The sequence below is a fragment of the Tripterygium wilfordii genome, chromosome 5 (genome assembly GCF_013401445.1).
Source record: "Tripterygium wilfordii isolate XIE 37 chromosome 5, ASM1340144v1, whole genome shotgun sequence".
Lineage (NCBI taxonomy): Eukaryota > Viridiplantae > Streptophyta > Magnoliopsida > Celastrales > Celastraceae > Tripterygium > Tripterygium wilfordii.
The window spans coordinates 1,852,050-1,879,514 of record NC_052236.1 but is presented as its reverse complement, the minus strand read 5'-3'; the positions used below and the strand labels follow the sequence as shown (position 1 = coordinate 1,879,514).

At 36.4% G+C, this 27,465-nt stretch overlaps 3 protein-coding genes and 1 pseudogene across 3 annotated transcripts; all 4 read right to left on the bottom strand.

Moving 5' to 3' along the window:
- Nucleotides 1-687: 687 nt before the first annotated feature.
- On the bottom strand, nt 688-5,288 carry LOC119998408 (annotated as a pseudogene).
- Nucleotides 5,289-10,111: 4,823 nt separating this feature from the next.
- LOC119998835 lies at nt 10,112-16,221 on the bottom strand. The gene is made up of 10 exons (XM_038846284.1): nt 15,606-16,221; nt 15,317-15,454; nt 14,866-15,054; nt 12,297-12,434; nt 12,071-12,192; nt 11,785-11,917; nt 11,559-11,688; nt 11,388-11,467; nt 11,128-11,262; nt 10,112-10,666 (listed from the first exon to the last, which is right to left on the bottom strand). Exons 1-10 carry the CDS (start codon nt 16,083-16,085, stop codon nt 10,442-10,444), a joined length of 1,770 nt encoding a protein of 589 aa, XP_038702212.1. The 5' UTR covers nt 16,086-16,221; the 3' UTR covers nt 10,112-10,441.
- Nucleotides 16,222-21,171: 4,950 nt separating this feature from the next.
- On the bottom strand, nt 21,172-23,746 carry LOC119999140 (probable aspartic protease At2g35615). The gene is made up of 4 exons (XM_038846657.1): nt 23,552-23,746; nt 22,912-22,977; nt 21,535-22,644; nt 21,172-21,270 (listed from the first exon to the last, which is right to left on the bottom strand). Exons 1-4 carry the CDS (start codon nt 23,744-23,746, stop codon nt 21,172-21,174), a joined length of 1,470 nt encoding a protein of 489 aa, XP_038702585.1.
- Nucleotides 23,747-25,183: 1,437 nt separating this feature from the next.
- Nucleotides 25,184-27,188, bottom strand: LOC119999139 (probable aspartic protease At2g35615). The gene is made up of 2 exons (XM_038846656.1): nt 27,180-27,188; nt 25,184-26,287 (listed from the first exon to the last, which is right to left on the bottom strand). Exons 1-2 carry the CDS (start codon nt 27,186-27,188, stop codon nt 25,184-25,186), a joined length of 1,113 nt encoding a protein of 370 aa, XP_038702584.1.
- Between the last annotated feature and the right edge of the window lie 277 nt (nt 27,189-27,465).

Below are 27,465 nucleotides of genomic sequence, written 5' to 3'. Positions count from 1 at the left end.
CATCTCCCACGCCAATATGGCACCCACCATTTTGTGGCCCCAATGGATTACTTCTTTTTTGCTGTACCCATCATCAAGTGAGCCCACTAGTAGACCCAACAGCAGTTCCTTTTGGAATTTATGTGGGACTACTTGCATATTCTCTAAGGCTCATGAAATTACCATAACAGACTGGGATAACTAAAACGAAAGGAGGGGTTAGGGTGGGGGATTGTAAGCAAGAGTTGGCAAGCCAAACCTTTTTTTTTACCGAGGAATTACCCAGCACGCCCTTCGGACCGTAGATGTAAATCTCAGGCCACTTGAAGAGCCCGCACTAAGTTGACGAGATGTAAGATTGGGCCAAAGTTCATGTGGGAGAAATGAGACTTCTAACTCTTCCCTAGAAGTAGGAAGACCCACAGAACCAGGAAAATACTCCTATCTTGTTCGAATTCCCGACCTTCACGTCATCTGCCTCAATGCCACTGTCATGCATCTCCTGTTCATAGTTATATGAGCTGTTGGTCCACAACCTGGCACCAGGGTCTATATCCTCAGAAAATCGAACATAATCCTGCTTTCAAAAAGATTTTGAATACATCAATCAAGGAAACAAATAAGATTGGCCCATACTCACATCCTGTTCACCTTTGAGTCCTAGGACCCAGGATTTAACAGAAACGTACATAGGAGAACTGCTCCTGATGAAATGCTGCTGAGTCATAACTGAATCACCATTTTTTTTTCCTTCCGAAATCGACATTGGTTCTCTATCATCTAGCAACAAGTCTCTTAGACTCTCACTGCATTTTAGAACCAAAAGGTCCATCTAAATTGGTCAATTAGATTTGAAAACATGAAGAAATTAGAGTAACTGTCAATAAACATACAACGCATATTATTTACATCTGCGTAATCACTACTTGTGATCAGTTTATAACTAATTAGACCATCATATAGATATCTAGGAGTAGATTTAACATGGGTCACATTGTATCTGAGTCGTCATTCTCTGTACCATTCGAAAACCCCACGCTGTCTCCGCCTATTTCCCACTGTTTTCTCAGCTCGTAGATAGCTTTTGATGCCGCGGTAGCAATTGCTGGGTGCTATCTTCTGCTAATCTCTACAGTGGACACAAAAATAACAATCTACTGATTAAGAGCAAGTATGAGCACACAAGAGATGAATAAAGACAAATATGTTACATACTTAGACTTGAGGGAAGGGAAACAGCCTACCTGTAATGCTCCCATGCATGCATTTCCAAGAGTTGACATGGATGGGGCTGCTGCCAATGCATTGGCTAATGCTTGTCTGCACAAAAAACAATACCAGGAAAAGTGAATGTGACAGGATCAGACAATAGCATTACTCGCTAGTAATAGTATAGCTATTACTTGCAAAACTGAAAATTTATAACTTCAATCATCTCATGGTTCAAATTTATGCTTGCTTATAAACCAACACTTTCTAGGGCCCTCGCCCTAGCGAATTTGTCTCCCAGGCCCACCCCATAATGGGCCCAGAAAGCCCAATCCAGTACTGACCCCCTGCAGGCCCAGGTCCGACCAACGATGGGCCTCAGCCCACATACCCAGAACCTCAGGAAAACCTGTTGCTACTTGTTTATATCTTGCTTGTAGACGATGTGGGACAAGTGCGTAACATGATCTTACTTTTGAAGGTTTATGACTCAACCAAGATATGTTGCTTTGGTTATTTATATTAAAACAATGAAACATAAGGATGTGTTCTAAGAACACAAGTGGCACATAGTGAAGTACTGAAGTAGCAGGAGATGTAACAGAAATGGTTTTTTTTTCACATCCATTCTCTCAAGAAGTAACAAAAGGCTTAACCTGTTTCCCCAGATGCTTGAGCATGTTAAAACATTGTGGTAAAAATAGCCCAAGACTGAAGGGGCTCACCCTGTATTCACATCAGGAGAGCTGGACACTCTGCCAACAATGATACACTACTTTTACCATCCATTCCATCGAGATCTATAAGAGTTGAAATTAATAAAGCGAGCTAATCAAACAGGATAAGAAAATTAAATAAACAAAAAACGAAATGATAAATATAATCAAATCACGAGCTTCAGTACATGAGATTCAAACCTCTTTAGGATCAGTATAATCAATTCCATCGGCCTCAGAAAGACGCCATCCTCCAGTAAACTTCCTGTATGTAACCATGTATGTTTAGATTTAATATGCCATTGACGGAGGAAATGACATTAATGTTTCTTAAATAAGTACCTGAATAGCAGTGATTTGGCTGGCGGACACTTATACTGGAAAGGGACATAGAGTTTTACCATTTTTTTAAAGTGTAAGACCATCCACAACAGGCACTCTTAACAAAAACTCCAAATGGTCGGTTTTTACACACTTTTCACAAATTTTCAATTTCTCAAAAAGTAATCCACACATCAGACACTTTAAATTATTTAACTATTAATTTCTACAATCATAATTATAATTATACTTGACTACTAGTGATCATAGAGGCTTCATTCTCCATCGAAAATTAGTGAAAAAAATACCAGAGGTTTGGGCTTATGGAAGCTGTCTCAGCTTTTATGAGGGATTTGGTCCTTTGTTGGTTTTTGGAGGTCAAATTCCTTTTAGGCTGTCCGGAAATGGTGAATTTGAAGCTTTTTTAAATGGGATTCCTGGAATTGGGTTCACACAAGGACGAGGTAATGCTTATCAAAGCTCAAGTGGTAGAAGTAGAAGCAGCACAATCAATGAAAGGGAAAATGGTAGGGATAATGAAGGAAGACGTATGATCAGCTGAGCTGCAATTTTTTAATAAAAAAAATACTTGAGTTTGCTACAGTGCTGCAACCAAAGAGCAATCTCACTGTAACAACCTAGACATTTAGAGTTTGAGATGCAGTCTCTGTTGTGGGACAATTTTCCACAAAAAGATAAAACAGTGACTCTAAATTTAGAGTCCAGTGTGAGTTCGCAGTAACTACTGTGGGTGCTCTAATATGTCCCATTACGTCATTAGCTAATAGAAAACCTTTTGACTTTTTCACTGCATGTTCTGAAAGCAAAGATGACAGAAGTTTACATGTCATGCCATCACCATGTAAGTTTATGACAACAGAATCATTCATGTGCCATCACAAAGGGCACTTACAATTTGTACATCCTGCTGTCCATCATATCCTGAATAAACATAAAAGGTGTTCCAAACCATTCAAAAGAGAAGAAGCACTTGTTCCAAATAACTCGGGCAAAAAAATTAATTACTCAAAAAATTACAAGTAATCACATGAAAAAAAAAAATCTAGGTAAAGGTAAGAACATGCGAGCACTATTTTGATAGGTAAGCAATGAACAGCCATAGGAAAAAAGATGAATAAAGGAAATTGTTGGCTCACAGCTGTATGTATAAATGTACATAATTTCCAAGTAAAAGAAAGAAAAGAATCGTGTTTCTAAAGTTAGATTGCTATATAGAGGTGGAATATAGTATCATTATCATCATCATCATCATCATCATGTCCTTAATCCCAAACAATTTGGAGTCAGCTACATGAATCAAAAAGAGAAATTAGTAGGTTATCTATTGCAATTTCTTCCTATCCAGAGGTTGAAGCTACACTGTGCTAATCCTAAAGCATTCCATTTTTCTCCATATATATTATTTTTGGTCTTAGTGCTCCCTTTAGAGGATCTTCTGCTTGAATTTTCCCGAGTCTTCCCACCACCATGTCAATATCTCTATATTGTGGATGCACTAAACATTTTAGATGATTTGGGCATGTAGATAACGTAGGGATGGAATATATGTCAAGGATTAAATTTGAATGAAAGTTAATGTCATTCTAAAAATTAGCATTATTTGTCGCTAAAGAAAAAAAATCTTTTTTCTTATCTATTTATTTATTTATTTATTTGATCTCCTAATTCTCCATATGGGAACTAGAATAGCACAACTTCATCTCATAAGTTAACATCTTAGATAACATGTTAGGATCAAAATATGATGCTTCTGAAAACATCTAATGAATTTTGTAGTTTGGAATATCTTGATCTAAATGGAGAAGGACTTCACATGATTACCATGAAACATTTCCAATATCAGCTTACATAGCATAGACGTGTTCAATAACTTCAAAACCTGCAACACCTGTTCATTTTGTTTTCAGTCTGGCAAATAAAGAAAGAAAATAGCATATTTTTAACACTTTTTCACTGTTCATCTTCCCTAATGCAACATGGTATACAAGATCAAGCAACTTTTCTTTGCAATGTCAAAGCAGAAACAGAAGCATAAACTGTTGTATAGAAAAATGGTAAAAAATATATTCAAAACTGCTGCATGTATGGCACATTAGAATTGATGAGCTAGTAGAAGAGCAAGGTATTGTTACCTAGATACATCTGAAGACTCGCCATAGGGTCTAGTACTTTCTTTTGATTTGGTATTATTATGTGTCCCCGTTGACTGGCATGAAACAGAGAACTGCTACAAGGTAATGAAACTAAGAGATTTTCTACGTTTGTGCCACAACCTTTTATTGAAGTAGCTCAACCTCTCTGCCAAGAGATGTCCATAGCTGAGATGCCTTTGCTCAACTGCTTAAATTGTAAAATGTAATTCATTCTGGTGTGGTGATTGCAAACTAAGAAGTCACAAAACCACAGGAGTGCGAGCACACACACGCATCATGTACTTGCATACAAATATCCACACATACATGTTAATTTCATGAATAATAAATTGAAATTCAACAATTGTATTCCAAATGAAATGAAGAGTTGTTCATCCAACCTAATTTAACGATTTTGTGCACATTGTATTTACATATCAGGTTGCCTTTTTCTCCATTGAAAAAAAAAAGGAGCAGAAAAATGCATCTAACGCAGAAAGTGAGTTTTGGCACTTGAAGGCGCTGGTTTTCAAGTCTTCAATTCAAATCATAGTAAGAATACTTGATTAAGCGGGAGTAGAACTTTCCATTTCTCGTTATCGTAGTAAACTTCCAAAACTGAAAATAACACTAAGGAGACACTCTCAGTGCTAGGTCATACGAGCACTGAAACACAAATTAACACAGAAAAAATGTACTTCCGTTCAATTAAACGCAAGGTAAGCAAGAAAGGCAAGTACGAAGTCCGTTTGAAAAGCAACAAATGCGACGAAATTGAGTGCCTGACCTTTCTGAAGCAGGAAGAACTTCCGGGACAGAGAGTAGCAGGATACTAACAGTTATGTCTGGTTAGTCGTGAGAACGGGAACGGGAACGGGAACGGGAACGGGAACGGGAATGGGAATGGGAATGAGAATTACAAGAATTCTGGTAGGTGAATGAATTGTGGTCAGTCTTTTAAAATATTGGTTGAATCGGAAATCGGAGAGATCATTGCTAGGATTTAATAAAATATCCATAAAATATTGGTTTGATCAAATACTGGTTCAATCAGTCGATTTTCGATAAATACCGGTTGTTTGTTCAGTTTGAAAAAATTTAAAAATTGAAACTTTTTGATAAAAAATAAAATAAATAAATGAATAAAATTTAAAAGAGTAAAAGTTAAACCAAATTGAGATTTAAATGGTTATGTTAGACTTGGACTTTTATAATTTATATGGTTATGTTGTACTTTCTTATAAGAATGTTTGTTAATTGAAAATTAAATTTGGTAATATTATGTTTAATAAGAGATTGAGAGTATTATTATTATGATTATTACTTTATTTGGATAGATTTTAATTTATAGTATTTTTCTAAAAATTAAAAGATTTTCTATAATTTATTATTAATTATCAAAAATTTTAATTAATCAAATCAAACCGGTCGGCCGGTCAAACCGATTATCGGTGGTCTATCATGATTTGAAATCTGGTTTTTAAAACATTGATTGTGGCAGGAACACTATATTCCATTGTTTGGTATGTAGGAATTCATTGAGAAATAGGAATGAGAATAATGGGCAAAAGACCATATTATCCCTTATGTTTGTACCTCTACTTAGTCTGTTTTACAACACCCAATAGCCTTAACAAAATAACGAACAAGTTATTTTTGTCTATGATTTTATGTCATTTATAATATAGCAATCAAGTTTACAAAGACCAGATGAGCTATACTATTTAAACAAATATCATAAAATCACATCAAAAAACAGTTTATCACCATAATGATCTCATAACATCACCACACAAAAGCATTTTATCACAACATCTCAATGCAACTCTTAACAAATGAAGAGTGAGGATGAAGAGCGACCGTCTCTGTTCTCAAAGGAAAATCACGATAGATACATTCCTAAGTTAAATGAATGGACGGTTGTGATTTCTTTGATCCAAGGGTTACAAATTGTTCAAAGGGCCAAAATTATCATTTTACTTAAAAACTGAATTCCTATTCAGGTCGGAATTGTGGCTTCCTTAGGTAGAGGTGGGAACCTCAAATTCCTTCTAGGAACGGAATATGACATTCCATTCCGATATCTACTGTGTAACCAAACGCAAGAATTTGACTGGAACGGGAATAGAGCATTCCGTTCCGGTCGAAACTGGCCAACCAAACATAGCATAAGCAAAGCATAATTGTTTTTTTGATGAAGTATTAAGCATAATCAAGTAACAATCTTTTTCTTCTTCTTTATTTTTTCCTTTTATGTTTTAGCCTTTAGATTCTCCTTTCTCCTCCTTCCCCTTCTCTATTGTTCGGCTTCAAGATTGATAAAAACTATCTTACCAAATTTACGTTTTTTAATCGATCCGGATTGTTTGGTTGATCTAAAATCATAAGATCGTACAATGTATATCGCAATTTGACAATCATAGTTTTATCATCAAATTGTTTACTGTATTGGTATAAGAGGAAAGTCAAAGACAACTAAATGACATGTAGCATATCAGTTTGACAGTCCATGGGAGCCCAACGGATTTATTCTATTGATTTAATCAATTGAATAGTTTTATTCCACTCTTATATTTTTATCCCAGAATTTATTGTCCAAAATTTATTGTTTTAATATAGATTCCATTATTTTTTTAAATACAGTCTAGAATTTATTGTTTTAGTTCTGAATCCATTGTTTTTGAAATTCCATTAGAAAAAACAATGGAATTAAGATCCATCTAATAAAACTCATTGATAATGGATATTGTTTAGAAAGAGTTTTACGTGTTGATTCTGAATATGTAATTTTTTAAAAATCTAACATGCATTTTGAGAGTTAAAATGTTTTAAAATTTCGTTTAAGATAATTGGGCTCTCATGGGCTACCACTATATGAACTACCTAACACTATTGATATAATATTGAGAATCACCACTCGGTAAAGTAGTTGAAGTAACTTAAAATATTCTTTTCTCAATTTTTAAATATTTTGTTGTCTATTTTTATCAATTATATTATAGAGTTTTCTGTGAGAAGTAGATCGTGTCGATGAGAAGCAATGGTTTGTTTAGGGTTTCCTCTCCCAAATTGATTTAAGTAGGTAAGTGGGTTAAATCTTAATGAACTTACTTTGCTATTGTGTTATTATAAAGTAATGGGCTTCCTTGTTTTAAACTTTTATAATTTATTAAAGTTAACATTTTTGCTAATTTTTTTTTTGTGGATAACCATTCAAGATCTAGTGATGAGTGATGAAACTAACGAATTTAATTTGAAATTGATAGTCCCGCAATCGAGAGACGAGGTGCAAGGAAGAAGAATTTTACTCCCAAACAAGATATTATTTTGTGTTACGTTTATCTAAACATATCAAAGAATGCAACTAGAGAAAATAATCAACAAACGAGTACTTTTTAGGAGCGGATTTGCAAAACATTGAGGATAATGGCGGAATCTCAATAGTTCATACTGTACCTTCTGTGAAAAAATTGTGGATCAAAATTAGTAAGTATTGTGTGAAATTGGTTAGATCCCTTGGTAGATCGAATTGAGAGGATTAACCAAAGTGGGAAATCTGGGCAGAGAAAGATAATTGTAATTTAATATTTAATATAGTGATCAAAATTTCATCACTAATATTGCATTTTTTCAGTTTGCCGATACTTAGAACCATATGCTACCGATATGGGCAAGCCATTTACTTATTAGTTATCACCATTGTTACAAAATTTTGAAGGATGATCCTAAATGGCAAGCCACTTTGTCAACAAAGAAGCATCAAAGCAATAATGAAGTAAGTGTTGTTATACCCGTCGTTGTTGAATTAGGGGATGATATTGAACTATCCATCAACTAAGAAAGACTTTAAGTAGAAAGACATCAAAAGAGATGTTGAAGAAGAAAAAAAAAGAAGTTGCCCAAAGCTCAAGTTCATTTTTACAGTCGACTTTTGGAAGAATCGAGAGGAACGAGAGAGAAAAGGCTGAGCGTCATGAGGAAGCATTGAAACAACATCAAGAAATGATAGATCTTCAATTACAACATTTCAAAATAGAAGTGGTTGTAAGAACCACTAACAACATGGACCCTAAGCTAGTAGCTGATTTGAGATTGTTTTCACAAAAAATTAACCATCCGGATATATATCATTGTTAAGATGATATATCATTGTATACTCATGTCCATTAATCAAATAATTGATTGCAGGAGCATGTCCATAAGCTATGGCATTAAAAAGAGGGGATCAATCTAATACTTTGATGTCATTAAGCAATCTGGACATCCCAAAGAAAGCATGTCATATCCAAAGATATGGGGAGACCATGACTCCTAGTATTATTGTTGGGGTACGACAATGCTCAGTATACATCCATCGCCATGCAGTAGGATAATTTTTTCACTTTCAATGTATACAGTCAATACTCCCCAACATCCCAAGGAACCCGAGTTGCTCTCGAAGGGCTAACGATCAAACAATATCATTATTATTAGGTGCCCTCAAGTAGTAAGGCCCAAACACTTCTACAATTGTTGAGATAAAATACTCTTAGACACTCTAGGATAATGCCTTCTCCAATTCGAACATACTCCTCCACAGAATCAGCGAGATGAGGATATGCAAGCATCTTTACTACGATTGTTACTTTCTGAATTAATGATAAGTGAAAAACTCCAAGAGTATCAGGTCTTTGACGAAAGTAGTCATTGTGAGTCACTACCCCATCAACGATTCGACAAAAAAGAGGAAAGAGGACAACACATACGAAATATCCTCCAAAATAAATGAGGATGATACATTGGATCCTCTGAGAAATTGTCATGATAATGTCTTTCAGCATCATCATCTCCCACGTTTTATTACTCTATGGCCTATAACAAAACCCACTGGCGTGGTCATTGTGTTTGACGAATTAATTTCTCTTCTTGCATAGCATCTACGAGCATATCAAAGTCTTCAATGGAGTTTTCCTCTGGATTGAGAATATCGTTAAGAATATAGGAAGGTTGATCGCATTTGGGCGAGTCCAAAGATTGATGGTCAAAATTTTTAATTTTTGAATATGGGCAAGTCAAAGAGTTGGCTGTTAAAAATTTTAATTTTGAATTTGAATGGTTCAAAATTTGGCGATTATAATTTTAAAAAAAATTAATTTTAATTAAAATGTACAAAATATAGACTGGATTAGTTTAGTTGGCGTAAAATTTATGAGTTAATTAAGTTTAAAACATGAATTGGACAATTGGGTTTCTAATTTAAATGTCTTGGCCCAAAAAAACTTTTAGCACCCCATTAGAATCAACGAATTTTAGCAATAGGATAGGTGCAAAAATAAGGTTTTAGCACATTCTTTGGAGTTGCTAAAATGAGATTTTAAGTTAGCGTTAAAAATCACAACCACCACTATACCAAATGAATCCAAAATATTTCCCAATGAATTTAATTTTTTGTATACGTTTTTTTTGATAGGTAAACCATAAATGCATGGGGGTTTGAATTTAAAAGTACCACTCAATTTAAATATATGCCTTAATCATCCCGTCAAGAATTGTTGGCACAGTGTATTCTTTATCGTCTATGTTGTGTGCTAGTATAACACACACATACATATAATGATTGTGGTTGTGAGGATCTCATCTTCACCCAATTGGATATTCAATATCCATACTCAGACCCTCTATCGGTTAACCTGCTCTGAACTGGTCAAATCAGGTTAAGGTAGAATTGCTATGCCCAACTCCTAGATAAAGTCGAAACCCCACTAAGCATATCCATGTTTCATTTTCATATTCAAAAAGTTTCAACCATGTTCGTTTTTAGAAAGAAAAACACTGTAAAATTGTCTTCAGATAGAAAAGAAACTATACTGACTCCAAACCATAAACCAGAAGCAGCAGAACCTTCATCTCACGCAATTTTGTGCCTCGGTCCTGCAACGACGACTACTGTTTGTACTCTTAATTAATCTCGTTGGATCAAGTCAATTATTAAATTAAAAGTACCTCGGCCCATTTTGCAGACAAGCCATCTCAATGAAATGACCTGCAAACTTGCCACGGTGAAAGGGCCACAGTGAAAGGGGTTCAAGGTGAACTAAACATTGCAGACAATTTCTGCAAGTCACCAGATCCGACATTGTGGGACATGAAGGCGGCACCCACAGCCAGCGCAACAGATACAAGCACCAAACTCTTCATGCATCCATGGCCTCCCGATAATCGTCCCAAAATCACCTTGCAGTACTTGTCAGCGTCTTTTAACAATGCACGGCGGGCAGTACCTTCTGCGGTCATCAATTCTTTTTCATTCTGTAAGAATGCAAAATGCACAAGTTACTAGTCACCGTGAATTCACAATGTTTTTCCTGTCAGCTCAAAATGGATAAACCCACGATAAAATGGGTTCTCGGGTTCCAAGGATGCTCATTAAAAGAGAAATCATAGAACAACTGATTATCCCATTCAGTACCAGTTAAAGAAAAAGTTGAAATTTGGAACATGTTTCCAGCACCAATTTTGTATATCCTTTTTGCCTTTTGGGCCTGAAGTGGAAGGAGTCAACTTGTGACGAAAAGGAAAGGCCAGTGCTTGTTTCAAAAAGCATTGGAAATGCCCAGATATCGATGATAAATCTTGTCACATTTTTGAGGACTGTTGAAAACCAGGAAGAAAACATTTAACAAATCTTCCCACTTCATGACAAATATTGATGGATTTTCTTTTGAAGTCCGTAAAATAAATCGTGTCAACTAAGACATGAGAGATATTACCTTCTGCCTAAAACTCTTCAGAGCTTCCTTCACAGGATCAAGAGTAAGGTGTCTAACAGAGTGGGCGTTCCATTCGTTAGACATCTTTTGCAGAACCACGACACTTGCTTTGAGGTTGTCCATATAAAACATGTCCTATGTTTGAAAGCCAATTGAGTCAGTATCATTTAGAGGAGTCGAAAGGCCAAAAAAAGGGAGGGGGGGGGGGGATTTGTAGAAAATATATAAGATTAATTTATTTTTTAAAGAAACATACACACCCATTGCTTGTAACATTCGGTGTTTTGAGTCAAACACCAGATGAATATGTCACTTGCCTCTCTTGATAGGTCAGGGACACCTGTGCATAGGCATTGGCATTCAAGTCCCAGAGTGAAAACAATTGATGAGAAGAACAAGGAACAAGAAGCATTCCATTAGTGTACCATTACCTTCTGCAGCAGCTTTGACTGCAATTTCCAACATCTGTTGTGAAACTTGCTTCATTGCTTTGCTCCCAGGTGAACCCGCAAGGGCAACCTCTTTTAAAGTAGGATAAACAGCTTCAAACCTCTCAGTCGCCTGGCAGAATGTGTAGTACAAATTCATCATATTTCAGATTTTTTAGAAAAGTTCTGCTTCATTCTTATATGGTGCAAAGCTCTCCAAAATACACACCTTTACTCGAGCCGAGGGTGCTGGGAAGGTGACCCTTAGTAGAAGTTCAAGGGCTGAAGGAGGCACTAGGCGTTCACCCTTTCTAGCAGCACCATTTAACAGAATAGGACGAGCTTTGGGGGAGGACAAAATCCTGATGTTTCCCAAAAAGAGAGAAATCAAAATGAGAGGAAGAAAGAGAGAAAAACATTGAGATCCATGTTGCAGATGAATTATATTTTACATCAGAATAAAGAAGAATAATGATAATATGAAAAGCTTATTTCTATTTGCAATAATGTCAAACCTCTCGACTAACTGCAAAATCAAGTCTCTGGCCTGAGGATTATTATTTGTCTTGCCGCTCAGCATAGGCAAGAGAACATGAACCCACAAGTACAAACCAACAGCCAGGTCTCCTTGAGAGGCCTAGGGAAACAAAAGTCCAAACCATTTTAACAAATATTCCAAAAACATTGATCAATACATCTGAAACCATTAGTCGTTAGACTCCCAATGTTGTTCAAACTTACCTGTGCAATCATCCAGACAGTAATTGGAAGTTTATCTTGTCCTTGATATTTTGGATTTTCACTTATTATAGGCAGTAGACTAATCAACACATCTGGTTTACGCCGAAGTGCCATTGCCAAAACCACAAAAATTGCAACCTGCATTTTTAAATGTAATACCAGCAAACTAATTACCAAGCTGAAGGTATAAACGTATAATGCCCTGAAAATTTTACGACTGCTGTTGGATGAGATCGGCAATCATAAATGAAAAGGCCTCAAATGTTCGCTCCAAGTCTATAAAACAAAATTGAACATAAGAAACGATACTCTATTCCAGCCAAACATGGGTCCTGCTCTGCAAAGAGAGTGAGAAGAAAATCCAAAACGAGGGCTCTTTAAAATATCAAAACCCTAATTACCATGCTGACTAAGGGATATTGCTAACTTTGGCTGCCCTGAAAATTTATGACTGCAGTAGGGTGAAACAAACAACCCGTAAGAAAAAGACCTCAAATGTTTTCTCTGCATCTATAGATAAGGGTTGAACATGAGAAATAATACACTATTACCATCCCCAAAAAGCTTTATTATTTCCATATTCAAAAAAAATGTCACAGTTTTAAAGTAGATAAAGAAGGGTTCAGATTCAAATAAAACTCTCTTCTTTTTTTGCCTTGAACCAGAAAAGAAATAACAAGAATAATGGGGAAAGCCAAACAAGGCAGGAAGTAAACCACCAACTTAAGAACTACAAGAAAGAAAAGCAAAGAATAACACAACAAGAATGGGAAACAGCAACAAACAATCTTCATCTGATTTACAATAAGTTGAACAACCACAGTTATGTGACCCATAGATTATGAATTTCTAATAGGTAGAGCCTGTGTCTCTTTCCTATTCATTGTACCATACAAAGTACATATAATAGAGGAAGAGGCCACTAATTAGAGAACCCTATCGGATCACCAGAAATACAGGAACAGTTAAATTGTATCAATCTCAATCATCACTAATGCATGACATAACAAAAAAGTAGCAGTAAACTGTTGCTTCTTTTACTCTTTTTTCTCCACTAATGAGAATATAAAGATGAAACAGAGTTACAGAAGGTGAAATATCTAGCTTCAAAGAGGATTTTGATTTGGCACAATGTTTTAGATAGATATTTCCAAAGTTTTCTCAAACAACAGGATGTTGTTGTTTAAAGGTAAAACGAGCATCGATATTTTAACTTTTCATTTTAAACGCTAAGTAACTACAAAAAAAATCAGAATATTTTGCTTCACAAGCCGAAGAAGCATTTTCCTGTTCATTTTCTCTAGGAGTAGTTAATGGAAGTAGCATTCTCCAATTCCTTGGGTAATTAAAACACATTACATTTCCTGGGTCAGACCATCATCATTTTGCCTCGAGGTCAGGGGATTGAATCCTCTTCCCCCAGTTGATATCAGAATAAAATGAAGAGTGGAGATCCGTCAGAACAATGCATAGCAATAGGATATTGCAACTATAGCTCTGACAGCAAAATATTAAAGATACTTTCCATACAAATTGTAGTCGACAAAAAATGATTGTAAAATTGTCATTTAGTGGAGTTATAGTCTACTTCTTCAATTGATTTCACCCGGGCTCAATAATGGGAAGCTATATATAAAAACCATAAACAAGTCTTTCCATTAGTGACAAAAATATATGTTGAAACTCATAATGGATGTCATGTGGTAAAAAGGTATTGTAATAACTCGCAAAAGAATCCTCATGCCTTACCTCAGGAGTTTATACCAAACCATCAATTATTCTCTTAACATGGTTTAACCCCGAAACAAAGAAAAACAAAGAAAAGAAAAACATTTAACCAAATATGTAAATATATGAATTTGAACCTGAATGTGCCCCCAAAGGAGAGTTGGCTCCAAAAGGCCAAACGTCATGGACTTTAGCAAGAATTCAACCGACCACAAGATAAAGACACCAGGAGCATATATACAGAATCATATGTCAAAACTCATAAGGGTTGTAACATGTTGGGAAAAGAAGAGTAATTGCTAGCAAAATGAATCTTAACCACCGTCCTTCTATAGTTCCAGCCAAAACATAAATTATTTTTGTATAACATGTCAACTGCTTTGCGGAATTGAACATCCGATTGCAAATGCTACTTGACATTATCCTTTATCACATTTAAACAAAGCAGTTAATCACGCATTTATTCATAGCATCCACAATATCATTAATTAAATGTAAGTATGTAATGGTTAGTACTCTACCGGGTACTGGTATACTGCCAGCTAAGTGAGGGAACTTTAATGATTGATTGAAGGAAACATACTCCGAGATGCTGTCATATGTCACATCTGCTGTCTAATGTCTATGCCAACGTGTAAGGCTAATAGATCATGTTATCCATTAACTAAAGATATGAGCAGTTAACTGCCACCATATTCATGGTCTTACATTTTACAGAACAACCAAAGAACAGAGTACACAAGCGCTCAAACTTATTGCCAGTTCAAAATGTAAGCATCAGTTAGCATACAGATATGTAACTAGCTGCTAGCATACTCAATGGGGTTCCCCCAAAAATTACCTGAGACTTTGAAGTAACTTGCTGAGCCACCTTTTTGGTTCCTTTGGCTGTTCCTTGATGACTTGTGAAGTCAGCTAAAATGCCATCCAACGACCACAACATGAAGGAACCAATTGCATCTAGTGAGCCCTTGTTGAGCCAGTCAGTCGATGTCTTATAAACATCTTCAGAGATGTGAGAAAGGGGAATCTGCACACGGGCAAAAAGAAAAGTGAGTGTATCCAGGAAATCAATTCCATCACTTTACAAGAAAAAGGCAATTAACACACAGCTACGGCAGACTTCCATTTCAATCTCAAAAGAAAAAGGGATTTAGAAAATCACATGCCCTCTCACATCCAACCACAAAGACGATACACTTTTCACCTTTAATTGCTGTTTCCTTTCAACTCTCCAAATTGACACTAACATTAACATTGATATATCTAAAACTTTCAAAAATGCAACTTACATCAACCATTTTTGCAACTGAGGACTCCTTGAACAACTTCAACCAAGGAAACTGAGCCGAGGTCACAGATGCAAATGCACGCCCAAAGAAATCAGCAAAACGCATCAGTTGTATGTCCTGTTGCGACTCATAAGATGCCTACAACCGAAAAAAAACGAAAGAAAGGCAACATAGAAAAACAAAGGAGTTGAGCATTTCACGGCCAAATTGGAAATTGAAACACATATCAGTCTGCAAAAGCAAATTGGAAAGCGAAACCAAAGATCTTGATGGAAATCAGAACACTCACCGTTATATCAACAAGAAATGCTCCCAGGTAACCCGCATCGATCTTCGCGGCCGCCTCTGCCACCGTCACTTTAGGTTTCTTCGGCTTTTTTGGCTTAGCCCTTTTCGAGCTGGCCTCTGCATCGCCATCTTCACCGGCAGAGGCATCCTCGTCGGTGTAATCCCCGTCTTCTTCCGAATTCCGGTTCGATCTAACCGCGCCGGAATCTTCTCCGGCGGCGAGTTTAGCCTCGATTGATCGCCGGCGACGATCCTCAGAGTGGAGCTCGATCGAGCGGAAGACATCCGATGTGGCGGTGGAGCCGTTAGGTCGGTGATCGGCATCGGAATTCTCCATTCTCGAAGGCTTCTTATTACGTTTGTTATATGACACAGTTTGCCAGCCGCCGTCGCCGTTTTGGTGCTTGGTGGTGGCACCACCGTTCCTCTCAAGCTCATCTTCTCTGAGAATTTGTTCTATCAAAGCAGAATTCTCATCCATAGCGTAAACGACAGTCGACAGTTCCTCTTCACGTTAAAAACGACAGGGAAAGAGGGTCCTCGTTCACGTCGACGACAGAGAGCGCGCCAATGCGTTCGTGAGAAAAATGTGGGGGAGGGATCGGGCTTTTGTAGGAGATGACAAGAAGAGGACTCTGTGTAAAAAGAGCACGTGGACTTAAATATTTCCTATTTAGTCGCATTTACCCTCTTTGTTAATCATAGCTACGAAACTGCCATTATCAGTTTTAAAAGTTGTAAATAACTAAAATGCTAGTAATATAATAAATGACCTTTTTAATTTTCTTTTGGTAGTGAATGATATTACAGCTGGATATACCTAACCATAACTGACAGAAGAGATTATAAAATACCCAATTTAAACTTGTAACCAAAATCAATCCTAATTTTGGAAATAATCTTAATTTTCCCTTTGATATAGACACCAATTTCAACAAAAAATTGGAGAATCCAATGGTAATGCAATAAAAAATTCAACCATTATCCATTTAATGGATTGAGGTACACTGCTCTTGTAAAAAAATAATAAAAAATTTTATTTGTTGATATCAATAATTTTCAAAAATGATTTTGAATATGATATTGTATTTTTTTGCTGGATAAAAATTAAATTAATTAAAAATGTATAAAAATCTGAGTGGATCTAAACCATGTGTAACATGTTTTTTAAAAACACTACAATAGTTTAATACATTATAGAACGGTCAAAATGTTACACATTTTGTTTTTGGAATTTTTAAAATATATTTTATAAAATGTGTGCCAAATCTTTCAAAATGTGTTTACTACAAAAAGAAAAAAAAAATTCTTCCCCAAATAGAGAATCCTAATTTGGTATTTTTCACATTCACATATTTTTATATAACCTCATAATTTTATTTCCATATACGATAATATGAAATAATGAAATGACATTTTTGATAATAAAATCTAATCCAATCCAATGTATATAGAATTATCCCACGCAAACTTATTTTTCCATTAGGACTTAAAGTAAGGAATTAAAAAGTACAATTTTTTTTGAAAGTCTAGATAAGTAAAATGATAAGTGAGGTCCACGTTTTTGAATCTCATATATTTGAAATCAATTATAAAAACATAGTCGGTATTTTAAATCCCTCATAAAAATGAACCAAATAACTGTTCTTATCTCTATTAAGCCATTTCCTTTTCCTCTCATTTGCCAAAAAATTAGTATTTAAGAAAATGGAAAGGAAAGTCAAAGTGGCAACTTCACTTGACCAAAAGTTGAAGGGCAAAAATGGTATTTCGAGTCCTTTGTTTTGTGAAGTCAGTGAATCCATGAAGGGTAGAATGGGAACGAAGTATGGTCCGGTATGGACGAGTATCTTTTTCCGTTTAGTTTGTGGGCCCCGCCACAAACCTTCTGGACTTTCCGGGCTTTTCTCGTATTTAACTAAATTGGTCCCAAACTACCAGTATTAATTAAAAAGAACAGACACATAGAGACCCGTCACCCATTGATCTTTAATAGTGTGACCATATATTGTGATCCAAAATAAGAGACTTATTAATCATTGATAATAGCAAAGTCCCCCTCTCCAATGAGACGCTGACACGTGTCATTATACAAGTGAAAATCAGGTGGGGAGCATCCCGATATACCCAAACGTCACCTCGTTGGTACTCCTCGATACTAGCTTATAAGCATGACCTTGGGAATTCTAAGTGATCAAAACATCTCGGGACATCGAGGAACACTCATCACTGATGAATGAGAATATATGAGAAGATCTACAAGAAAATCTTTAGGGAATTCATCCTTGAAAATCTCGCCTGTAGTCAGGCATAATTCAAAATACATAGAAAAAAGGCTTCTACTCGGGTAAATTTCCCTTACTTTTCATTATTCATTACTAGCTAAACAGAGAGCTCCAAATACCGAGTTGTCTCACTAGCCTCATTCTCTACCGATCTAACTTGAGCGTCAAAATGTCCTCACTGAGGTACACCTTCAAGACCCAAAGCGCTTTTTTTCTTTCTATTTATGTAGACATAGAACAAAAATCTCTTCATCCCTAATTTGATCAACGAAGTAGTTTGCTCTGCTCACACATAATACAAATATCATGATGGAGATTTTGATTGCACTTTCATAGCAACAGCCACAACGAGATTATTCAGCTTCAGTAAAAGGACATTCCCATTCCCATTCCCAATCAAGAAGTTGGAGGCTCAATGGTTGAAGAGATACCTGAGATGAGACCTTAGTCATCGGCTCCCTCAAGGATCAATCTTTGAGGACTCATGAAGAAGGCATTGGTAAGGAGATTGAGGAAATGATGACCGCAATATCACAACTCTAAAGGGACAAGCTCTTAAGAGTGTAGGGACAGCTCATTGATACCTTTGTCTACCGAGTTGCCGAGTGTAGAGATGTCTCACAACTTCAAGGCCCAACCTTTGGAGAAATATGACGGAAAGAGTGATCCCTTCGATCACATCATGATTTTTAAATCTATGATGAAGTTTTTTAGGGGCTATTGATGTGTGGCACTCTCTGCAAGGCCTTCCCAGCCTCTCTTGTGGGGGTCGTGACTACTTGATTTTTAAACCTACCTTGTCACAATATCAACTGCTTTAGAGATCTATCTTAGAAGTTTGTGGCTCACTTCGCGATGTTCAAAAGCCAAGGAAGACCAACCCCAGCCTGATGAACCTTCAACATGGTAGGGACAAGTCTCTAAAGGACTTCATTACAAGATTCATTCGAGAATGCCTAGATGTCCCCGATCCTGAAGTCCTAATGGAAATAATAACATTGATCCAGACCACTCACGAATGACTAGATGTCCCCAATCTACAAGTCCTAGTTGCGACAATAACATTGATCTGAACTATGCGACATGAGAGTTTTCAGAACTCACTCTCAAAGAAACCCCCTAAGAATAGGTGAGCTCCGTTCTTAGGCCGAGAAATACATCAACTCGATAGAGACCATTAGTGAAGGAAAAATGCCACCTCGTCCCAGCAAGGAAAATGAATTCAGAAAAGCGTGGTCGATCAAACCAAGATCGATAAGGAGGTGAAAGGAGACGGGGAAGAGATGACAAGAGAAAGATAGAGATGAAAATCGAGTAGTTCTCACGACCTTGATAAATCAATTACACACCCTTCAACTCCTCTCTCGTAAAATGTTGATGGAGGTACATAACACAGATCCTTCTATGGGTTGAACGGGGAATCAATTCTTCCATATATCTCTCTCAGTGACGTTGGGGACCAGTCCGAGAACAAAGATGTTCATGATTGATTTCCTGGTGGCAGACATAAAGTCTACCTATAACTCCATCATCGACAATCATCTTCTGCATAAAGTCAAAATCAGCAACGGTTTAGTGATGGAAATTAGTGACGGAATAGAGATGAAAAATAATTCCGTCACTAAATTAGTGACGAAATTTTATTTTTCTCACTAATGTAGTGATAAATACTTAATTCCATCACTAATTTACTAATGAAAACGTAATTTCATCACTTATTTATTTAGTGGAGGAAAAAAATTTTGTCGATGAAAATAAAATTTTGTCTCAAATTTCTAGTTTTCTTGTAGTGGGATACTCTAGGGAGAGGAGATACTAGTAGCATCCATCATCTGCTTTGGTTCAAATATCACATACCGAGGCACTCGTTTATTTTATGGATTGTTAGTTATGATCGATAGATTACTTCGTCATGGCTTGGTCTGGACGAATGATTGTGTGCTCTGTACTGTGAGAGCTGAATCTCATTCCCAATTTTTATTTTGAATGCCCATTTGCAAAGGCTGGGGGGTTATTGTATGGAAGGACTAATAATTCATGGGGTAGGGGTTTCTGTGATTGGCTGTTTGAAGGAGTGAGAGGATCTTTAGGTAGTTCATTTATTCATGTTCGGTGGAGTATAGGTTTGTGGGGTTTGGCAGTGGGTGCAGACCATAATGCATTCATTGTTCAAGATTGATTTTATGTCGTTGGTTAACATGTAATGTGTGGGAATTTTGAGGCTTGGGATTGGCAGAGCATTTGATGATTTTAGGTTAGTGCTGGGTTATTTCGTGTGTTATAATTGCCACCAGACGAGGAATCTAATGTAATTTGGAGTCGGTGTTGGTAACTTGGATACTATTTACCCAACTTCAAAAAGTCATGGGTTCTAATAGTAAAGAATGTGATGATATTAAATTATCCTAAAATAAATACATAAGGGAGTTAATGGGCCATAAAGATGTGGACCAACTGTTAAGGCCCGAATCACGACTTTGTCGAGTCCAAAGCACATAGTATCTGGGTGTGGGTTGGATGAATCCCTAGGCCCGGAAAAATCCCCCACATTTAGGTTTTTTTTTTTTTTTTAAAGAAGGTGTGGTGGGTGGTTTCTTGAAGGTTCTGTGAACTTGATAGAGATTGAGGAAGAGAGCACTAAAAGGTGGAGCGCAAAGTTTACCAATATTTGTTCGTTCTGCAGGAAAGGGTGTGCTGTATTTACGCTATTGGGCTTTGGAGGTTTGCACTGTTTAGAGTGGCATCATGAGATGGGCTCAAGACATGGGATCATCTAGGGATCTCTTGGGCTATTAACTTTTTGGCCGTTTACTTTGGAGGAGGCTTGAAATGGTCTTTACTCTTCATGGGCTTTGCTGGAATGGGCTTCCAGACATCTTAGATTGGGATTCTGGGCCCTTTACTTTGATGGGACAATGCTTTACTCATGGTAGCTAAACATATGAAGGGTGACTACATTGTTTAAATTTTCTTTTTCTTCCGGTGGAATCATCCTTAAGAATTTGGAGTCGACTCTTGGATGCTTATGTTATCGAATTAATTTTGGCCAAATTACAATTTGTACGATACTACCAAGTTTATATTAGAAAAGAACCTTGAAATAAGAGTTGCGTATGTTAATTAATTACTTTCCTTGACTTTCTAGTTTTGGCATTTTATTAACGACCTTGAAAATTTGGCCATTAATCGTTCTATATAGCTGGCCAGCTCTATGCACCCCAAACATGGAAAAAGCCTTTTCTAAGCAACAAATAGGTTTGAGCTTTGTTTAGGTCGTATTGCCTATATAGCCGAGTTAACGTCACTTTTTATTTTTGATAGATGAGTCATGTTACAACTTAGACCCTCAAGTTTCCAACGTTTCTTTGTAACATGACCAATCTATAGTGGCCAAAAGTGACATTTACTCCTTATATAACCACTAGATGCTAAGAAAATATTTTCAACATCAAAACAATTCCCTTATCTTCTCTGAATGAGAAAATTAAAAAAAACATGAAGATTACATAAAAACAATGACCACTTTTTTCTAGGGTTTGATATATATAGTAGTATTCAAGGACACAACATTCAAAATTGGGTACAATCTGTTGAACCAAAAGAGATTTGCTTATGTCGAAGGTCATACTCCACCTGAAAATTTACCTGCGCCAACTTCCCAAAAATCTGATGACGAGTTGTTGGGACTATCATCAAGCACATAAATTTATCAAATTCGATATATGTGTTGATGCGTTTTAACAAAAGGTCTCCACCACTAAAGCCGAAAGTCATCTCTGGGAGGTCATCAATACTAATAGAGTCTGCTTCATAGCAAAATGTGAATGGTTTTGGTGGATGTTCGACTGAGCTCTTACCAATCACTTTAACAACCTTAGCTGTTAGTTTTTTGTATATGCTTGAATCCAACATAGTCAGCGTTGTCCCAGAATCTATTACGATGCTACCTTGGGTTTGCTCCGATCTAACTATATCGTTGTTTCCAATGCTAATACTTTCAAGAGTGACAAGGTAGTATGAAGGACGCTTTTCAAGTGTAAATGGAGTTGAGAGTATTTTGTTCGAAGCAGATATCCTTGCACCCACACCAAATTTAAGTTTATTAGAAGCTTTTGACGTTCGGGGAAGTAAGCAATAAGAGAAGTTCTCAATATCAGTTCCCATTTGAGAAACTAACGACAATGGTCCTGCTCCAAGACCAACTATACCTTGAATAAGAGGGTTAGTTGAATGCAAGTGATTGTTGTGACCACATCCAAACACCAATTTGGGGAAAGGAGCTTCTATGTTGGCATTTGATTTTAAGTAGAACGTCTCATTGCTTAGGACACCTAATGAATATGATTTGTCTCCGTAAGTTTGATTATACAAGCAATGGTTTAAATCCCCTTGCTCCGATTCATCTAGAGAGTTGCAGAATTCTGTGCCATACAGAACTTTTTTGTAGGTGTCGGACCCATTTGGTTGAAAAGGTGGTGCGTATTGGCGGCGACAATTAGGACAAGGAAAACATTGTATCCATATTAGGTTACTTCCTGTGTCTGCAATGACAAGAACTTCAACTGATGGAGTGCCAATATAAATCTTCATTAGGTATGTACCTCCTCGTGGACCAAGTGATGCCACAAAATTTTTATCATCGTCATCCATAGATGAGTTGAAGAATTTGGCTTGGTTGCGAGAACGTGGAGATAGCAATGAATAGCTATGTATGAGATCAATACTAAAATCATTTACTCTCCCCTCAATTTGAAACTGAATCGAAAAATGATAAAAGATGAGAATAACAGTGTAGATCAAGCGATACATCATTTGAGGAGTTGGAATTAAAGACAATGGAGGAAGGAAGCCATATATATAGCAAAACCATAGATGTTTACAAAGAGCAGTTTATTTGTCTCGAACAAAATTTTAAGATGCCAGCCAAAACGGCAAATCTTGTTTTTAATACCATCCACATAGTTTTATGCCAGCCAAAACGTTAAAAGCATGTGTGTTAATAATATCTGCTTGGCTTTATGCCTGTTGTAGCCGTCCCACTTTGGGAATCATTGTGCCAAATGCAAGGATACTGTTGGGTGTTACCGCCTGTAAAATAGGACAATAACGCCCCAATTGAAAAACAGGGTGTTTGTCTATTTTTTTTTTCTTTTTTTTTTTCACGTGGACCCCATGCCCATCTGATTTAAAGTTAACGCTCCAATTGTACTATTATTGTATTTAATTCTTAATAATATTAAAGTAAATTAATAACAATTATAAATTAATTATTATACTTATAAATTAATAAATTTTATATTAAATTAATAACAATTTATATTTATCTATTTATAATTACAATATATTATATTTATTCATTTATAATAATTAATTATGCAAATAATAAATACAAAGAAAAATATATTTTACATAGTTTAGCCACTAACAACCGTCAAAGTTTCACCAAACACCTTACAGCTCATTTCATCCCTTTAAACTCAAATTTTTTTCCAAACATAACCGCTAGAGTTAATAATCAACATAGTTGATGTGCCAAACGGACCCAAAACCTTTTTTAATACCATCTACTTGTTTCTTGCCATCCAAAATGGCAAAAAATTGTCCTTCATACCATCTACTTAGTTTTGTGCCAGCCAAAATGACAAAACCATTTTTTTAATACTTCTATGCCAGCCAAAACGGCAAAACCATTTTTTTCAATACTATCTACTTGATTCTGTACTAGGCATGATCCCTCCCACCTTGCACCTCCACAGGTATGGCCCGCACCCACCCAGGCCCGCATATCGGGGCAATATTTAACCCCCATCCCCACCCCGTTACAAACCACTAATCCCTGCAAATCCCTGTCCCGCATGAAAATATCTGCCTATGAATTTTTTTAAAATATTTTTAGCAAGAATAGAACTTGAGAAGTTCCAAAACAGATAATATATCAGAACAGATCCGAAACAGATATAATATCTACAGATTCAAATATGATTTCAGAAGGAAAAAAAAGAGTTCTAAAAAGCAATAAAACCCATGGAGTTGATTGCGGGTATTGATGATAGTCGGTGTTGGCCATATTGGCCGGATTTAGCTCCTTTTTCGACGACTCAAGTGATAATCAACTGTCGATGATGACTGGGCTTTGATCGGGCTGACCTAGAGCTTAATTTCAATAGTTCATTTGTCGAAAACGATGGCCGAACAAACAACTTCCGATATAGTGGTGCAAGGAAGAGGAGGAAGGATGAAGGAGGAAGGAGGAGAATGAAGGAGGAAGGGTATTTGGTAAGGGACAATGATAGAGACCCCCAAAAGTTCCCCAAATCTATGTGGCATTAAAATAACCATTGATTAAAAACACACATAGGGCCCACTTCACATCCAACACTCCATATTAAATGGGGGTCTTTTGGGGGTCTCAAGCATTATTCTTTGGTAAGTTACTATGCTTTATCATTTTTTATGAAGTTTTTTTAATATTTTCTTTGTTGGAATACAACTTTAAGTTTTTGTTCTTAAATTTATTATTTTGTTCCTTTTGTGTCTTCTTGTGCTGCCAGCTATTCCTGTACTTCTTAACCCCATTTGCTCTTCTTGTTGGAATTCTCCTCCCTATTTTTTTTTTTTGGAAATATCATTTAGAAATATGCTTCTCATTGGAATCCAACCTTGGGCACACATATATCTAACACAACCGATTATCAACCGAACCACCTCTCATTGATAATTCTCCGCCCTATTGATGCTTATGCTATCAAATCAATTTTGCTCAATGATAATTCGGCCATGAATTGCTCGTTATAGCTAGCAAAAAGTCTTTTTTAAAATATCATTTAGAAATATATTTTTCATTGAAATCCAACCTTGGACACACATATATCTAACCCAATCGATTATCAACCAAATCACCCCTCATTGATAATTCTCCGCCCTATTGATGCTTATGCTATCGAATCAATTTTGGTCAATGATAATTCGGCCATTAATTGCTCTTTATAGCTGGCAAAAAGTCTTTTTTAAAAGCAACAAATAGGTTTATTCTGATATACTAATAAAAGCTCACCCATTTATTAACAAGAAAAAAAAATTTATTTTCCAAATTCAAAGGAAGATTACATAACAACAATGATCACCTTCTTCTAAGTTTTGATCTAATAGCATTCAATTCACCTTTTTATTAGAGACAATATGGTAGCCAATACAAGGAGGAGTCCCCAAGACACAACATTCAAAATTGGATACAATTTGCTGAACCAAAAGAGATTTGTTTATGTTGAAGGTCATACTCAACCTGAAAATTTATCTACGCCATGCTACCAAAAATCTGCTGATGAGTTGTTGGGACTATCGTCAAGCAGATCATATTACGACGATATCCGTAATATGTGTTTATAAGTTTTAGCGCAAGGTCTCCACCACTAAAGCCGAAAGTCATTTCTGGGAGATCATCAAGACTAATAGAGTCTGCTTCGTAGCAAAATGTTAATGGTTCTGGTGGATCTGCGACTGGGCTCTTACCAATCACTTCAATAAGTTTATCTGTTAGTTTTTTGTACATGCTTGAATCCAACATAGTCAGCGTTGTCCCAGAATCCATCATAATATTACCTTGGCTTTCCTCCGTTGTAACTCTCTCATTTTCAATGCTTATGCTTTCAAGAGTAACAAGGTAGTGCGAATGACGATTTCCAAGCGTAAATGGAGTTGAAAGTATTTTGTTCAAAGAAGATATTGTTGCGCCCACACCAAATTTAAGTTTATTGGAAGCTGTTGACGTTCGGGGGAGTAAGCAATAAGAGAATTTATCGGTTCCTATTTGAGAAACTAATGACAATGGTCCTGCTCCAAGACCAACGATACCTTGAATACGAGTATTACTTGAATGCAAGTCATTTTTGTGACCACATCCAAACACCGATCCAGGAAAAGGAACTTTTATGCTGGCACTGGATTTTAAGTAGAACGTCTCACTGCTTAGGACACCTAATGAATATGTTTCGTCCTTATAAGTCTGATTATACAAGCAACGATTTAAGCCCCCTCTCTTTGGTTTAGCTAGAGACTTGCAGAATTCTGTGTCATAAAGAAGTTCGTTGTAGGTATCAGACCTATCTGGTTTAAAGTATGGTGCGTCTTGGCGATGACAATAAGGACAAGGTTCACATTGTATCCATATCAAATCACTTCCTGTGTCCGCGATGGCAAGCATTTTAACGGCCGGAGTGCCAATATAAATCTTCATTAGGTACGTACCTTGAACTGGACCAAGTCGTGAGACAAGTTTTTTATCATCGTCATCGATAGATGAGTTGAAGAATTTCGCTTCATTGCGAGAACGTGGCGACATCAATGAATCGCTATGTATGAGATCAACACTGAAATCATTTACTTTCGCCTCAATTTGAAACTGAATTGAAAAATTAAACAAGATGAGAATAAGAATATAGAGCAAGTGATACATTTTTTTTTTTAAGGAATTGGAATTAAAGTCAATGGAGGAATGAAGTCATATATATAGCAAAACTATAGATGTTTACAAAGAACAATTTATTTGTCTCTAACAAAATTGTAATATGCATGCTAAAAAGATGAAAAATTGCAAATCATATTTTTAATACAACCCCCAAATCCCCCCAGGTAATAATATCTTTTTAGTTTTTTTGGTGTTATTTAATATTTTGGATCTTCATAATATTAGAATGTAGATGATTTTGAAAAAATAATAATAATCATAAACCCTAAACCCTAAATCATACACAAAACCCTAAATTCTAAACCCTAAACGCTAAATAATACACAAAACCCTAAATTCTAAATTCTAAACGCTAAATCTTAAACACTAAACACTAATTAATAACTCCTAAATCCTAATAACACAAAAAACATTTTAGAAAAAATTATTTGTTCGGTTTTATGCCATCCAAAACGGCAAAACCGTTTTTAGTACTACTTAGGCCAGCCAAAACGGCAAAATACCATTTTTAATACTATCTACTAGATTCTGTGACGTCCAAAACGACAAAACCATATTTTTAGGCCAGCCAAAACGGCAAATTCTTATTTCTATACAAGAGACGAAAAATTGTAGGCTAAGCCTAAGCAAGTTATCAAAAGAGTTCTATCCAACTTCCTACACAGCTCTAATTATCGGCGGCAAAAACCATAAACAAACTAAGGCACTGTTTGGTATTACTATTGTTTTTTGTTTTTATGAAAAACCTACAATAGGTTTTCAAAAGTTTTTTAAAACACCAAAAGAAGGTTTTCAAAAGTTTTTAAAACATCATACACACAACGACCTCCTTCATTTCTCACACGATATGCGTACCAACCCTTCTCTCATTTTCATTTTAGGGGTCAGGTTGGTCCCGGGTTTTAGGGGTCGGGTCTGTCCCAGGACGGGTTTCGGGCCAAAGTCTGTCCCGGAGCGGGCTTCGGGATTTGGTCTGTCTCAGGATGGTCGTCGGGGTTGGGTCATTCCTGGTCCAGGCTTCAAGGCCGGGTTGGTCCCGGAAAGGGCTACGGTACTGGGTCGATCCCATGCAGGACTATGGGTCCAACCCAAGCTCGGCCTCGGGCCTCGAC

Coding starts and splice junctions, on each gene's coding strand:
- LOC119998835 (XM_038846284.1), bottom strand. CDS start 16,085: ATGGATGAGAATTCTGCTTTGATAGAACAAATTCTCAGAGAAGATGAG. Junction 12,435..14,865: donor AAGTTACTTCAAAGTCTCAG/GTAATTTTTGGG, acceptor TTAAAAATGCAG/GTTGCAATTTTTGTGGTTTT. Junction 12,193..12,296: donor CTGTCTGGATGATTGCACAG/GTAAGTTTGAAC, acceptor TTGTTTCCCTAG/GCCTCTCAAGGAGACCTGGC.
- LOC119999140 (XM_038846657.1), bottom strand. CDS start 23,746: ATGCGGGACAGGGATTTGCAGGGATTAGTGGTTTGTAACGGGGTGGGG. Junction 22,645..22,911: donor AAGTGGGACGGCTACAACAG/GCATAAAGCCAA, acceptor TTTTCGATTCAG/TTTCAAATTGAGGGGAGAGT. Junction 21,271..21,534: donor TTTTTGGGAAGTTGGCGCAG/GTAAATTTTCAG, acceptor TGGCCACTATAG/ATTGGTCATGTTACAAAGAA.